Source organism: Rattus norvegicus, chromosome 7 (genome assembly GCF_021556685.1).
Source record: "Rattus norvegicus strain SHRSP/BbbUtx chromosome 7, alternate assembly SHRSP_T2T, whole genome shotgun sequence".
Lineage (NCBI taxonomy): Eukaryota > Metazoa > Chordata > Mammalia > Rodentia > Muridae > Rattus > Rattus norvegicus.
In genome coordinates, this window is record NC_141540.1 from 123939619 (window position 1) to 123955000 (window position 15382).

Sequence of the window (15382 nt, forward strand, 5' to 3'; positions counted from 1 at the left end):
GAGAGAGGCTGCCTGAGGTTGCCAGGGTATCTGCCCTCTGGGGGACGTGGGGATTGTGCCAGGACAGGGGAAAATGCCGGCAGGGTATCTGGAATCAGGCCCGAGCAGAAGGTGGGGTGGGAGGTCCCTGCATGGAGTTGTGTGTGAGGAAGGGTCTGAGGGTCTAGTCTGTGGGTGCGCTGAAGTTATAAGAATTGCCGGGGCTGGGGATTTAGCTCAGTGGTAGAGCGCTTACCTAGGAAGCGCAAGGCCCTGGGTTCGGTCCCCAGCTCCGAAAAAAAAGAACCAAAAAAAAAAAAAAAAAAAAAAAGAATTGCCAAGCGCTGAGCCCACACAGCTCTCCAAGCCTGCACCCATCAACCTAACATCACATAGGCTCTAGACTGAACCTCCACTCCCTGGTGTGGAAGATGGGGTGTGATGATAAAGGATTTGGGTGCACACAGTGTGACTCCTTTGATAGTCACACCCATGCTGGAGTCAGCATGACTTAGTTCCTCTTCGTAAAACAGGCAGAGGCCGGAACAGGCCACAGCTCAGAGGCTGGTAAAAGCTTTTAGCTGGACAGTAAGCTAGACTTCCCAGCCCAGGAAGTGCATGAATGAGGCCGGTGATACTGGATGCTGGGATCCCCTCACTGGGCCTCAAGGCCTCTCTCACCTAGGAATGAGTCAGCCCTTCATTCCTGTCATCCAAGCCCTGCCTCCCAACTTCCAGCCTATTCTCCAGGGTATGTATGTATGCTGTTATTTCTGGTGTGCTGTGTATCTTGACTGGCAGTCTATGAAGTGGCTGGATGAGACACAGGCTGTTTGGATGAAAGGTGGAAAAAAGTGGCCCTCTCTTGTTTAGTGATAATTCTCAGACCAACATTCAGATCTCTGCTTGAGGAAGGTCGGGGACCAGAGCTGCCTCCTGGATCTGCCCAGAGGACCTCAGAGAGCACTCTGCAACTTCTCTATCTACTTACTGTACAGAGGGGTTATGTGGCCAAGTCTCAGACTGATGTACCCAAAGGAGCAAGCAGTAGACCAAGGCCAGCCCTTCTGAGCCCTTGGCCCTACAAGGGATAAGATTTTTTGAGACCCCAGCCTGGAAAGAGCCCTGAGATGCACTCAGCTAAACTGGGACTATCCCTAGGTACTGTGTGGCTGGAGGAGGCTCAGTCCCAGAAGGTTTCTTTTTTTTTTTTTTTTTTTTTGGAGCTGGGGACCAAACCCAGGGCCTTGCGCTTCTTAGGCAAGCGCTCTACCACTGAGCTAAATCCCCAACCCCGGTTTATTTATTTTATATATGAGTACACTGTAGCTGTCTTCAGACACACCAGAAAAGGGAATCAGATCCCATTACAGATGATTGTGAGCCACCATGTGATTGCTGGGAATTGAACTCAGGACCTCTGGAAGAGCAGTCAGTGCTCTTAACCACTGAGGCATCTCTCCAGCCCCTCCCAGAAGGCTTCCTAAGAGGCAGTCTGCATTGTAAGTTAGCAGCGAGAGGTGGTTGGGAGAAGCATTGTCGGCAACATGGCAGAGGCATGGTGTCAAGACACTGCAAGACACTGCTATGAGAAAGAGTTCTAGGGTTGGGGATTTAGCTCAGTGGTAGAGCGCTTGCCTAAGAAGCGCAAGGCCCTGGGTTCGGTCCCCAGCTCCGAAAAAAAAAAAAAAAAAAAAAAAAAAAAAAGGAGTTCTAAGGGGCCAAGAATATGAGTTTAGTATGAATGGAGTCGGGTGTGTGTGTGTGTGTGTGTGTGTGTGTGTGTGTGTGTGTGGAGAGGCCTTGAATGGTGTGCCTAAGTGTTTTGTTTTTCAAACAGGGAGCTATGGAAGAGTTTGTGGGGAGAGAGTGATGCATTTCACTTTTTTTTTTTTTTTGGAGCTGGGGACCGAACCCAGAGCCTTGTGCTTGTTAGGCAAGCGCTCTACCACTGAGCTAAATCCCCAACCCCACATTTCACTTTTTTAAAAAAAAAAGATTTATTTATTTTATGAGGGCAACAGAGGTTGCTGGAATTTAACTCAGGACCTGTGGAAGAGCAGTCAGTGCTCTTAATCATCTCTCCAGCCCCATTTCACACACACACACACACACCCGCTATGTACAGTCACGGAGAGTGTTTGCGTTGTTCAAATAATGCCTATAAGGCCCAAAACAGAAAGAAATGAAAGGTGGATGAAGCTGCCAAAGTGAGACTGAAACAGGAGAACTACTGAAAGTTGCCCACCAGCCAGCCCGGACTGTGGAGATCGGAGTGTATATGTGCGCATGTGCACATGTGAGTTCAGGAGCCACTGGAATCCACAAGACATCAGGGTTCTTGGGGCTGGAGTTAAGGCGGTTGTGAGGTGCCACATAGAATGCTTGACCAAACTTGGGCAAGCAATCTTGGGTCCTCCAGGAGAGTAGCGAAAGTGTTCTTAACCACTGAGCCATCTCTCCAGCCCCTACAGTTGAGACCTTTTCAAATGATAGACCTTTTCGATTGACCAGAGAAATAATTGGCTTACAATCCATTGTCATCACCAAAAATCTCATCAGAATACCTTTGGAACCAGGCAACTCCTCTCTTTACTGCCTGAGTGCAGGCAGAACACAGGCTGGAGAGCTGTCCCATGGGGATGCCCAGCCATGCCAGAGAAGAATCAGCTGTGGCTGCTGAGATATTTCTAGTATTGCATAGCTGGACACTTCCAGAAGTTACCAGTAGCCTAGCCAGGCTTCCAGGGTGAGGCCAGAGTCACCTTCCAGTCTTGGCTGTGGCTAGTCCCTATTCTCACGCCTTGGTGTTCACACTGAGCCCCATTTAGGCTAAAAGAAATCTAGTCTTACTAAGGGTTCCAAGCAGGGTTAGAGAGATGGCTCAGCGGTTAAGAGCACTGACTGCTCTTCTAGAGGTCCTGAGTTCAATTCCCAGCAACCACATGGTGGCTCACAACCATCTGTAATGGGATCTGATGCCTTCTTCTGATGTGCTATTACAGTGTACTTATAAAATAAATAAACCAATTTTTAAAAAAAAGATTAAAAAAAAAAAACCAATAACAAAGGGTTCCAAGTAGGCTAGGACTCCACGTGAGCCTTGAGAAGTGAGGTGGGACCACAGGCTGCTCCCATGCCGTGTCAGCCCGCCACCCAGTTCTGAGCGCAGCCTCCCCAAGTGAATTTTGTAACCCCGATGAAATGGCCACCCTCCAGCCTGTTCCCATCTGTAGAAACAGTGAGTTCATGAGTGTGCTATATGACCACGAGGCGTTACATGCTCCTGAGTCACTTTTATTACAGCCCCCAGTGTCTACAACAGGAACCTAAAGAATTTCCCCATCCCTGAGCGCTGGAACGGGCTGTGACAAAGCTTCAATGCAGTGTCCCAGGGGAGGGAAGATGGTGTTTCCTGAGAGCTCTGCTCCTCTCCTTGGGCTCAGGAGTCTGATGGAGCTAGATCCTCTCCCACTAGCATTTCAACACAGGTTTTCCAGAGCTCCGCAAATGACCCCACCTCTAACCAACTGTCTTCCAGCTACCTTAGAGCTCTTTGGCATTCTTGTGATCTAGCCCGTGAAGGTCCCAGATGCTGTGATTCTGGAATCACTGGTCAGCCTAGAACACTGGACAAAGTGTATCCACCAGTCCCCCTCTGGCCTGGAGGGGCAGGTGTGGAAGTGGCACATGTTCCCCGGGCCAGCTCGGTCTCCTCTGGTCAACAGAAGCATCTCAGGGCCCTCTTTTCCTGGCTGCTCATCTTGCCTCTCTGGTAACAATGTTGATATGACATCACTTGTGCCTGGAGGGCCGTCACAAGTACATCGTCATGGCTCTGTGCGTCGTAGGGCAGTAGCGGGCATGTAGCTGAGCCAGCAGAGCCCTGGATGTGGCCTCTAGATGTGTACCCTGACTTTTCTTGTTCCACACATGAACAGCATAGGTGGCATTGAGCAGCTGGGCTAGCTCCTCGGGGCTGACGTCTTCAAAGTATTTCTTCCAGTTCTGCCAGGGGATGGGGTAAAAGGCCTCGGGAGGCAGGGCAGTGACCCCGCGGCAAGCTCGGCTCTCCTTCAGGCTGTGGATGGAACACCACTTCTTGAAGACTCGGGTAAGCAGTTGGGGGCCCTGGTGGCCCCAAATCCAACCATTGTAATGGGCCACAAAGTCACGTATGCACAGTGCCAGGAACTCGTGCTTACGCTCGAAGGCTAGGAAGGCGCCATTGAGGACGTAGCGGGACTGGATGCCCAGCATGTTGGTCAGGTTGCGTAAGTTCTTGAGGACGATGAAGTCTGTGTCCAAGTAGATGCCACCAAACTTCCAGAGGAGTGCAATCCTGGAAGCGTCAGACAGCACCGGCAGCAGGTAGGGTTCCCACCTGTGCTGTGCCTCCAAGTACCAGGCTGCCAGTGGCGTGTCCTCAAACAGTTCTTGCAGGTCCAAAGGTCGTATCTGGACATTGGGAAAGCAGCTCAGGAGAGAGATGCCAAGGTTCCGGGGCCATGCGGTAGTGTCCCTAGGCAGCCCTTTCATGAGCACCACCACCTGGGACTCAGGGTGTGCCCTGGCAGCTGATTCCACAGAACACATAAACAGAAAGCTGGGGTTGGTCCTGTCGGAGGTCTCTAGGAAGAAGATGTTGCCTGGGGCAGAGACTCTAGGAAAGGCCAGCTGGGGGCAGGGGAAGTCCACTGGCAGGCTGTACTGTCGTCTTTGGTCCTTGGGTGCACCCACTGTGTGCCAATAGATCAGGATGGAGACCAAGAAGGTGAACTTGAAGCTGATAATGAAGAGGGTGAAGACCCGCTGTCTGGGCGTGCCCCTGAGCATCCGAGGCAGGCAGTCGGGAGGCTTGGACATGGTCTCCTCCAGATCCGAACGGGAGATGCCCATAAGGATTGACTTGTCTGTAAAACATGACCATCAACGTTCAGGAAAGTCAGACGCAGTCATCTGTGACCCTCAAGAAACACGTTTCCTGGGGTTGGGGATTTAGCTCAGTGGTAGAGCGCTTGCCTAACAAGCACAAGGCCCTGCTGTCCTCAGCTCCGAAAAAAAAGAAAAAGAAAAAAAAAAAAAAAAAAAAAGAAACACGTTTCCTGCTGACGCCAGGGAAAAATAATATTCCAAAACCTAGGGTCTCTGGGACCCAAGAGGCATGATCTGGCAAGTTGGCTATTCATCTGTGAAAAAGGAGCTGTAGGCAGGGTCTGGGCAAGGCCCTTTTTGCTCTTTGGGTCATAAACCTCTGAATGTCTAGGGACCAGAAGCGATGTGTCTCACAGTGTACAGCCAGAGTCTGGCTCATGCAAGGACAGTCAGAAGCAACAACTTTGCCACATAACACCCTCTGCCTGACCAAGTGGGCCTCTTCTGGATACTGGTAGCTTGTCCTTTGACCCCTCTGCTCCATGAACAGGTTTTGGCTTACTCAGAGACAGGCCACTAAATGCCTTGAGCATGTTTGGCACCAAGACCTAGTACAGATGACCAAGGATGAGTACCTGAGTTCAGATCCAGGGAGCCCATGGGGAAAGCAGAAACAGCCGTGCATGCGCAGAACCCCAGCCCTGGGGGCATAGAGACCGAAGGGTACTCAAGCCATGTGCCCCTCCCCCACAAGGATTTATTACATACTATTTCTTTTATGTGCATGGGTGTTTTTTTTCCTGTGCGTCTATCTGTGTACCACATGCATGAAGTACTCTTAAAGACCAAAGGAGGGCACTGGATCCCCTGGGACTGGAAACGGGAAGGTGTGAGTGGTGTCATGTGGGAGCTGGAAACCAAACCTTGGGTCTTCTGGAAGAGAGCCAGTAGTTGTAACTGCTGGGCCATCTCTCAAGTTATCTCATTTACAGGTGGATGTGAGTCGCCCAACATGGGTCTTAGGGACCAAACTCAGGTCTTCAATAGGATTAACCGCACGTGCTGCTTACCACACCTGGCAGACTCTCTAAGTTGGTGAGGAGGGCCTTGCGTTCACTATAGAGACCAGGCTGTTTTTTGACCTGTGATCCTCCTGCCTCAGCCTCCCAAGTGTTGGAACTGCAGTGATGCCCCCACCATAGTCAAATGCTTCATACTTCAGCTCTTTCAATAACTATTGGCCATCTAACCATCGGAGCACTTCATACATACAAACCTGTTAAACCCTGACACGGGCTAATCCTTGCCTCTCCTCACCTCTGACCTAAGGATGAGGAAATGGACAGTCTATACTCCTCATGCTGTCCCCAGGCAGAAAGTGACAGGATGTGCATAGGAGGAGTGGGTGGGGTGGACTGTCTGGGGAGATAGCTGGCTCTGGTAGGCCGTAGCTAAGAGTGTGTTTGAGTCACTGGATGAACTCTGCCCTATAGCCAGAACATTAACGCCATACCTGCTGTATGCTCTGGGCTGCAGTCACACCTCCCAGGCCCTTGGCCACTCCAGAGGACAGTTGCATCTGGTTTGTTCTTTGTTTGTTTGTTTTTGGAGACAGGCTTTCTCTGTGTAGCCCTGATGATGTCCCAGAACTTGCTCTTTAGACCAGAGACTAGGCTGGCCTCAAACTGACAGAAGGATCCATGTGCTTCGACCTCCTGAGTGGGGAGATTAAAAGCATACACCACTACCACCCAGCCAATTGTGTTATTTTGACATTGGGAACCAGCAGTTTGGAGTGGGAAGAGGTCACAGTAGACCCAGTCAGGTAGATGCTACTGGAAGCTGAGAACTGAGTCCCTCCCAGGACACTTGGAATTATCATCCCGTTGAGCCAACCTTGCTGAACTCTCTCCAGGTTAAAGAGCTACTGACCAGCCTGGGCAGTCCATGACAAGGAGGTTGGGGGTCCTAGCAGCCTGCAGGCATCCTGAACATGTGCACTGGGTGAGCAGCTGATCTTCTGTGCGAACAGGAATTTATGGACTGTCCTCTCATGCTCAGGCCTGCCAAGCCCACCTGCAAAAGACGGAAGGCAAAAAAGTCTGAGATAGCTAGAGGCCGTCAGCAGCTGCACCCTCCCGTCCAGAAGGGCGAGCCCATCAGCTTTGGCTTTCAGAGCCTGTCCGACCCTGTCGCCAAACTGAGCACATTTGCCTATGCTCAGTCCTGTGGGAGCACTGGCTGGAAACAGGGACAATCCAATTGATTAGAACTCCCTGGGTGAAGTGGCAATTGGGCTGGGCACCAGGAAGAGCCAGTCAAATGGAGGAGGCACTGGTCAGTAGGAGCCTGCACTTTTGTTGACACCACAGGCTGGAGGGGACTGTGGGAGGCACCAAGGAAGGCAGCTCATATACTTGCCCCAGATCAGCTCATACTCAGCAAATGAGTCAAAGGCTGAATCTCAGCCCCGGAGCAGAGGCAGGAGGATCACTATAAGTTCCAGGCCAGCCTGGGCTACATAGTGAGACCTTGTCTCAAAAGCCAAGAACCAGGACAAGATGAAAAACAAACAAACAAACAAACAAACAAAACCCAAGAGCTGTGCACAGCGACTGGGGAACATCTGAGTTCACACACAAGTTGGTGGGACCAGCTTGGGCAACATAGAGGCTATTTGAAAACAAATTGTAGGTATGGCGTTACATGCCTTTTAATCTCAGCACTCAGGAGGCAGAGGCAGACAGATCTGAGTTTGAGGCCAGCCTGGTCTACAGAGTTGAGATCCAGGACAGTCAGGACTACACAGAGAAACCCTGTCTCAAAACAAACAGACAAACATCAAACTTTGAGGATGGAGAGCTGGCTCAGTGGACAAGAGAGCCTACTGCTGCATCAGACTGGAGTTCAGACCCCTCAACTATGGGATCACAAATGCCGGTAACTAAACACACGTGTGCACACACAGAGAGATATACACGAATGTAAAGTGAGTCTTAAATGTTTTAATCTAGGGGCCTAGAGAGATGGCTCAGTGGTTAAGAGCACTGACTGCTCTTCCAGAGGTCCTGAGTTCAATTCCCAGCAACCACATGGTGGCTCACAACCATCTGTAATGGGATCCGATGCCCTCTTCTGGTGCATCTGAAGAGAGCCACCAGTGTGCTCATAAATAATAAACAAATCTTTTAAATATGTTTTAATCTGTCTCTAATCACCTAAAAGGCAAGGCGAGTGGATCTGAGTTCAAAGTTAACCTGGTCTCAAACAGAGAAAGTTCCAAGACAGCCAAGGAGAAACTCTGTCTTGAAAATCAAACCAAGCCAAACAATGTTTTCATCACTACAAAGATGAGACAAGAGGATCAAGGCTGGCCTAGGCTATTATAGCAAGTTCGAATGGACTCGCACAGACATGGAGAGACTCAGGTCCTCTGGCCCTGCATATGCCTTATATCTGTGTCTTTCTTCACACCACTCTCTCCCTGGCTACTTAGCTAAGCCATCTGCCTTTCCAGTGTCTCAGAACTCAATCCGTTGCCTCAGGACCTGTCAATCTTTCTGCTTGGGTGGCTCACTCTCCACTCATAACTTACCCTCGAGCCTCTAAGACCTTCCTCTAGAGCTCCCTGCATTCCACTTTTATTTTCCCTAGCATGTAGCACAAAATACTGTGCTTACTGTATAGGTCATTTATTTAGATAGCCCAATATGGTAATTCAGACAAAAATGACTCCCATAGGCCCATAGGGAGTGGTGATATTAGGAGGTTTGAACTTGTTGGAGTGTGTCACTTGGGGCACGAGGAGAGGTTTCAGATACTTAGGCCACACCTAGTCTTTCTCTCCCTGCTTGGGCTGGAGGACGTGGCTCAGTGGTTAAGCCTGGTCAGTGGTTCTTCCAAAGGTGCAGAGTTCAATTCCCAGCGACCACATGGTAGCTCACAACCATCTGATGCCTTCTGGCATGCAGGTGTACGTGTAGGCAGAGTACTAACACATTCAAAGTCGCCATGGTCGGGGGCTGGAGAGATGGCTCAGTGGTTAAGAGCACTGACTGCTCTTCCAGAGGTCCTGAGTTCAATTCCCAGCAACCACATAGTAGCTCACAACCATCTGTAATGGGATCTGATGCCCTCTTCTGGTGTGTCTGAAGACAGCTGCAGTGTACTTATATATAATAAATAAATAAATCTTTAAAAAAAAAAAGTCGCCATGGTCTCAATAAAACCCTAACCAACTCTTGTAGAACAGACTAGTTTCCTAGTCTCCAACTTACTATATAGCCCAAAGGTGACCCTGAACTTCTGATCCTCCCTCCTTCTACACCGCTTCATGTGAGCAACTTCAACTCGGCTTCAACTCAGCTGCATCACGGCCTTACATTTTTGTTGTTTCTGAGTCAGCAGCTCAGGCTCTCACACCTCGAACTCACGATCTTGCTCCCAACCTCCCTTCCTGCTGGGATGCGAAGCTCATCGAGGGCAAGCGTATTTGGTGTTTGTATTTGTTCAGCCTCGGGAATCCTGCCCAGCTTCATAGGTGTTGTCAACAAAGAGGCAGGTGGGAGAGTCATCGAGTGATGAACCAAGGTGTGGGGAAGTCTGGGAGCCAGGAGATCAGTGGCTGAACAGAGGGGCGACGGCTAAATGACCAAGAGCACCAGGGAGTGAGGGAAGATGGTCACTGAGTTGCTTGGGAGCCCAGCCAGAGTCATATGGGTGGCAGAGCTGAGACAGACCCCGGGAAGACCCTAGCTCTGTCCTCCTCCTTTGGGGAGTGAGGCGATTTTGGTCCTAAGCATTTTGACTTGTTTTATTTTTTGAGAAAGACAGGGTTTCTGTGTAGCCCTGGCTGTCCTGGAACTCACTCTGTAGACCAGGCTGGCCTCAAACTCAGAGATCTGCCTGCCTCTGTTCCCTGGGTGCTGGGAACCCAGTAGGACTACAGGTAGATGTCTGGACAGCCATCAGCAGCGTGTGCCCCCTGAGTATTTGAGACTATGATACACGGTGGAGACCAGGCTTGAGGTAGGCTAAGGTATGCCTGTCCACGACTGGAGGTGCTAGTCTCCGGCTATACCATATTTGGTATCGAATATGGAGCCGAAGATCCAGAAATAGAAGTTAGGTACCCAGCCAAGTTGGTCACAGCTCAATACCCATGTGACTTTAGATTCATAGTCCCACTGGGTGGACCTTGCAGCTCCAGGTTCCAGCCCTTGTCAGAACAGCCTGGTATGTCCCTGTTAGTCCCCCGCTACCCCCAGGCTTCCTTCCCTAGGGCAGGGAGCTATTTTGAAGTAGTGTGTTAACTGGTTACACTGCCACTCTAAGCCCTACCCTTGGCTCCCTGTTATCAGGACCCTCCATGATTCACTGCAGGCAATGAGACTGGGCAGAAATACAGGCTGGCAGAGACAGAGCTTGGCACCAGGTCCAGCACTGTTTTCCAACCCGAGTACAACACTCTTAATGGATGTATCTGTCTCCTTCCCTGGCTGACTGTGAGCCAAGATGGTGTCACGGGGATGGGCAGATACAGCCCACGCTGAACCCCATAGATCCCACCTCTGGGCTGAGTGCCAGTAGAATGAGCCAGTGGAGAGTCAGGAGTTCTGATGGGGGTACAGGTACCAGAAGAGAGACGGTTACTCAGGCAAGGTTCCCCACCAGTTCCCTCCCCAGGCCTCTGCAGACAGGATTTGCAGCCCCATCCAGGGGTCTTCTCATCAGGCACAAAAAAACACAGCATTCAACAACCAAGCAGGGTCAGATGGGGACACATTTAGGAGAAGCAGGGACACTGAGGAGCTGTGCAGGGGCTGTAAAGTGGGAGTGGCAGGAGGTCCCTGCAAAGTGAGATTGGGGGTGGTGGTGGCCCCATCAGTGAGTGAGCATGGGCAAGTCTGCTGAGGTTTTCAGGCCACCAGAGAAACTCAGACTTGGATGGGGTGAGTCCTGCTGGCCGATGACATGTGACCCCAGGAGGGGCAAGACAAAGCCCCAGGCTGGGTGGAAGCTCTAAGCCTTACTAGCTTAGAGAACATGATGTGTGTCTGGGACCCTGCCTGAAAGACAGGTCTCCAGAGACCACAGTGACAGGTGTGTTTTTTGTCAGTGACAGGGAGGGAGGCTGGGAAAGGAGAGCTACTAGGGCAAGTCTCTAAGGTCAGGGATTTCCAAGTTCAGCAGATTGTCTTTGACCAGGACTGGCCCTCTTTTTTAATACCATCCCCTCAGTTCTCAAGAGTGACCGGTCAGAACACAATTCCAACTCTATGGCTTCACTTGCTTCCACTTGCAGTCAAGTCAGGTCCTTTTCCCATTGCCTTCTCACCTGCTTAGACAAAGACTAAGGTATCCCAGAGTCCCCCAGTCCACTTCAGTACCCCTTCCCAGGAGGGTTGCGTATAGAACACATGCCCTGGGTAAGCCCTGGGTCCCTTACCTGTTCATCAGAGTCTGTCTCATCGGCCCCCATGCTCCAGGGGGCTGTAAGAGGCCCAGGACAGGGGCTTACCCAGGGCAAGGGAAAGAAGGTCTCCATTCCAGTTTGCTTCCTGGACTATTAGGGATACTACACGTCTGAAGAAAGGATAGACGTCCACACAGAGGGCTGGGCTGTGAGCACAGTTCAGTTGGTAGAGTGCTGACATAGCATGCATAAAATCCAAGATTCCATCCATCCCCGGCACCATACAGGACAAGCATGGTGGCATGGTGGCAGTTGGGTGACAGAGGCAAGATGAGATGTTCAAGGTCATCTTTGCTTGCACAGTGACAAAGCTGAGATACAAGACCCTGACTTAAATAAAGCAGTTGTGGGCTAAGAGAGATGGCTCAGTGGTTAAGAGCACTGACTGCGGGGCTGGGGATTTAGCTCAGTGGTAGAGCGCTTACCTAGGAAGTGCAAGGCCCTGGGTTCGGTCCCCAGCTCCGAAAAAAAGAACCAAAAAAAAAAAAAAAAAAAAAAAAGAGCACTGACTGCTCTTCCAGAGGTCCTGAGTTCAATTCCCAGCAACCACACGGTGGCTCACAACCATCCGTAATGGGATCTGATGCCCTCTTCTGGTGTGTCTGAAGACAACGACAGTGTCATATACATAAATCTTTTAAAAAAAGCAATTATGTCAGGTCCATTGACATTGACTTTGGTCCAATCAGTGAGTCTAGACTCCACTCAAGCTGGGCTATAGAAGGATCTCTGGCAGTTAGATAAAAGCTAGCATTCTTCAGGGAATCTCTTCACCAAAAGGCATTGTTTCCCTTGTGGCTGACAGGAGGGATATGTGGCTCTATGTCATAGTTTGAACAGATTTGGCCCCATAGGCTCATGTGCTTGAATGCTTGACCCAGGGAGTGGCACTATTAGGAGGTGTGGCCTTATTGGAGGAAGTGTGTCACTGTTGGGGCAGGCTTTGAGGTCTCCTAATGCTCAAGTTATGCCCAGCGTGGGTTGTAGTCAAAGTACAGATCTCTCAGGTCCTTCTCCAGCACGTCTGCCTGTGTGGCCCCCATGCTTCTTGCCAATGATGATGATGGACTGAACCTCTGAAACTTTTTTTTTTTAATGTGCATTGGTGTTTTGCCCACATGTATGTCTGTGTGAGGGTGTCAGATCTCAGAGTTACAGACAGTTGTGAGATGCCGGGTGTGTGCTGAGAATTGAATGCGGGTCTTCCAGAAAAGCAGTCAGGGCTCCCAACTACTAAGCCATCTCTCCAACCCAACCTCGGGAAACTCTAAGCCAGCCCCAATTAAATGTCTTCCTTAATAAGAGTTGCCATGGGGCTGGGGATTTAGCTCAGTGGTAGAGCGCTTACCTAGGAAGCGCAAGGCCCTGGGTTCGGTCCCCAGCTCCAAAAAAAAAAAAAAAAAAAAAAAAAGAGTTGCCGAGGCCCTGGTGTCTCTTCATAGCCTTGGAAACCCAAATTAAGACAGCTCTGCTTTTTTTCTTCTCTCTCTGCTCTGGACTGTTCTCTCTTTTAGCCACAGTAAAAGCCTTCCCCCTAATCATGGAGGGTCCATTTCAGAGGTCTCACATGAATGCAGTAAGCAGGGAGGAGGAGAAAAGGCTCCGTCCCAAGGGGAATAAAAGGATAGCTTAGTTGTGACTCCTCTCCTATGTAATCAAACATAAGCACAGAAAATCAACAAATTATAGCTTTAGAGATCGGAGGGTACAGAGAAAGCCCAAACTCTCACCCACGTGTGAGCATGGTCCAAAGCACCGGCATCCATGGCACTGAGCAGGGGAAGGGGACAGATGCACAGGAACCCCAGAGCAAGGATCTCAGAAAACTTCATGATTGTCAGTCCCAAGCTTCACTTGCAGGAGGGAGATGGGAGGAAGCAGGAGGTGTGGCCTAAGTTGACTAGAATGGTGTTCTTAAGGCATTGTCCTGGTAATTAAAGTGGAAGTCTACCCAAGACCATCCGGATAGTCTTCTGAGGTGGGTGCAAAATGGCAGACTCCCTTACCAGCAGGACTTCACCTTCTCAGACCTTGTATAGAAAACTTGAAACCATGACACACCCCTACCTGCAGACTGTCACATAGTCTTGGTTTGATTACAAGTTCAATTCCTTTCTGCCATTAAGGACCCATTCAGCAAGCACCCGGGATCCCTGGGACACCTCCTCATGACAATGAGGCATCTCAGTGCCTTAGCCGTCAGCCAGTGATCTTTGCCCATCCTGCGTAGTCCTACTGGCGTCCCCAAAACTAGATAAAGCCATTGATTCACCCTGAGTAAAGTTGATCTGTCTCCCCAAAGCTGATCCTGGAGATGAGTCTGTTATTTCCTTTGTTTTTCTAATCTGCTCCCTCCATCCTTGTGGCCAACCCACGTTAAGAGGAAAGTTTCTATTGTAGTTACCGGGGAGAGAACAGCTGGAGGCATCTGGAAGAATCCAGAGAAAGTGGTAGACTGAATATGGACTTGGCCATGAGGAAAGCAGGAGGGGAGCAGAGAGATGGGGGTGGGGGTGCGCAAAAGAGAGAGCAAGAAAGAGGGCGAAAGAGAGCGTAGCAGAGATAGCAAGATTGATTATGAGGAGGATAAGTAGCTGGGAGAGGGAAGAGCCCAGGGTCTGGCAAAGGACAGGAGGGGAGGGCAGGGGACAGGAGGAGAAGGCCAGGATGTCTGCAGGAACACACACTTGTGACACTAAGGGAGCCTGGAGGCCAGCATGCCCTCTGGCATGCTAGTAGGCACCACGGGTAGCCATTCGTCCCTTGCACCAGTGATAAGGGACGTGGCTCCTTTTCCTAGAGGGAACTGGCCTCAAGTTCCTGAGGAATGCTGGCTTTTGTTTAACTGTCAGAATTTGGGGGAGTGGAGTTTCCTCTGAACTTGCCGAAGTGGTTGGAGACACTTGACTTCCCAAATCAGGGTAGCTCCAGAAAGAAACCATCAAACCAGGGCAACCACAAGATGGCTCAGTGGTTAGGAACACTGGCTGCTCTTCCAGAGGTCCCCGAGTTCAAATACCAGCAACCACAGGGTGGGTGGCTCATAACCATCTGTAATGAGATCTGATGCCCTCTTCTGGTGTGTCCGAATATATAGTGTGCTTATATACAATACATAAATATTTAAAAAGAATGGAATGGGGGAAGGGAGGTAGAAGAGGTGGTAGTGGCTTTTAAACAGAGTAGGAAAATACTACTATTTTGAACATGGGGGTTGAGGGGGGAGGTAAATTAGGGAGTTAAAAGTTAAGGGGAAACACCGCTGCTTTGGTAGACATGAAACACATACATTCTGGTCAGCCCTATTAGCCACATAGTCAGTGAGGTTTGAGTGGGTTCATCTGCTTCTCTGTGTAGAACTATTTCTTTTTAACCTCGGGCCCTGGCCAGAACTTAAGTTCTTTCTGGTACTCTGGGCAGCTGCTAAGATTTACACCTTACTTGTCCTGGGGTGTCTTTCTTCTAAACTCTAATAAAACTGTCCTTGGACTTAAAAAAAGTCAGAGTGGTCAGGATGGCTCAGGTAAAGGTGCTTATGGTCTGGATGGCTCAGGTAAAGGTGCTTATGCCCAAACCCGCCTAACTTGAAAACTCAGGCCCTAAAACCCACACGGTGGGAAGAGAGAAAAGTTCCTGAAAATTATCTTCTGACCTCCATAGCATGCCCAACCCCCACATTAAATAAGTAAATATAAAATAAATTAAGAAGAAAAAAAAAAGAAGAAAAGAACCATGAAAACCTGGTAACCCAGTTGTCAGGTCCCAATCCCTCAGCTCAGGGTAGATAAAAGCTTACGGCTAGTGTTCCTTGGGAACCTATGGAAGGAGCCACTCCTATAGCCTTTCAGGGACGCATACTCAGCTCTGGGTAGGTCTCTGCAGACGTCTGCTAGGGAGAGCTAGTTCTGTGGCCTGGAGGTGGGGTTGGGGTAAGCATTTCAAGCTACCCAAAGCATAAGACTTAGCCTGATCGGGCAGGTTAATCACATGACTAAAGGATCACTTCTCAGGAGGGCAGGACCACCTCTACCCAAGTAGTCCATCCCCCCCAAA

At 50.0% G+C, this 15382-nt stretch overlaps 1 protein-coding gene across 5 annotated transcripts in view; it reads right to left on the bottom strand.

Annotated features, from left to right (window-relative positions):
- Nucleotides 1-3260: 3260 nt before the first annotated feature.
- The window catches only part of A4galt (alpha 1,4-galactosyltransferase), a 24377-nt gene continuing 12255 nt past the window's right edge, over nt 3261-15382 (bottom strand). For 2 of the 5 annotated variants that reach the window (XM_087558900.1, XM_087558899.1), the window contains exons 2-4: nt 6787-6930; nt 6368-6569; nt 3261-4892 (exon numbers count right to left, since the gene is read on the bottom strand). In XM_087558900.1, coding sequence (XP_087415026.1) covers nt 3796-4878 — 1083 coding nt within the window. In that variant the 5' untranslated portion in view covers nt 4879-4892; nt 6368-6569; nt 6787-6930 and the 3' untranslated portion in view covers nt 3261-3795. 5 annotated transcript variants of the gene reach the window in all.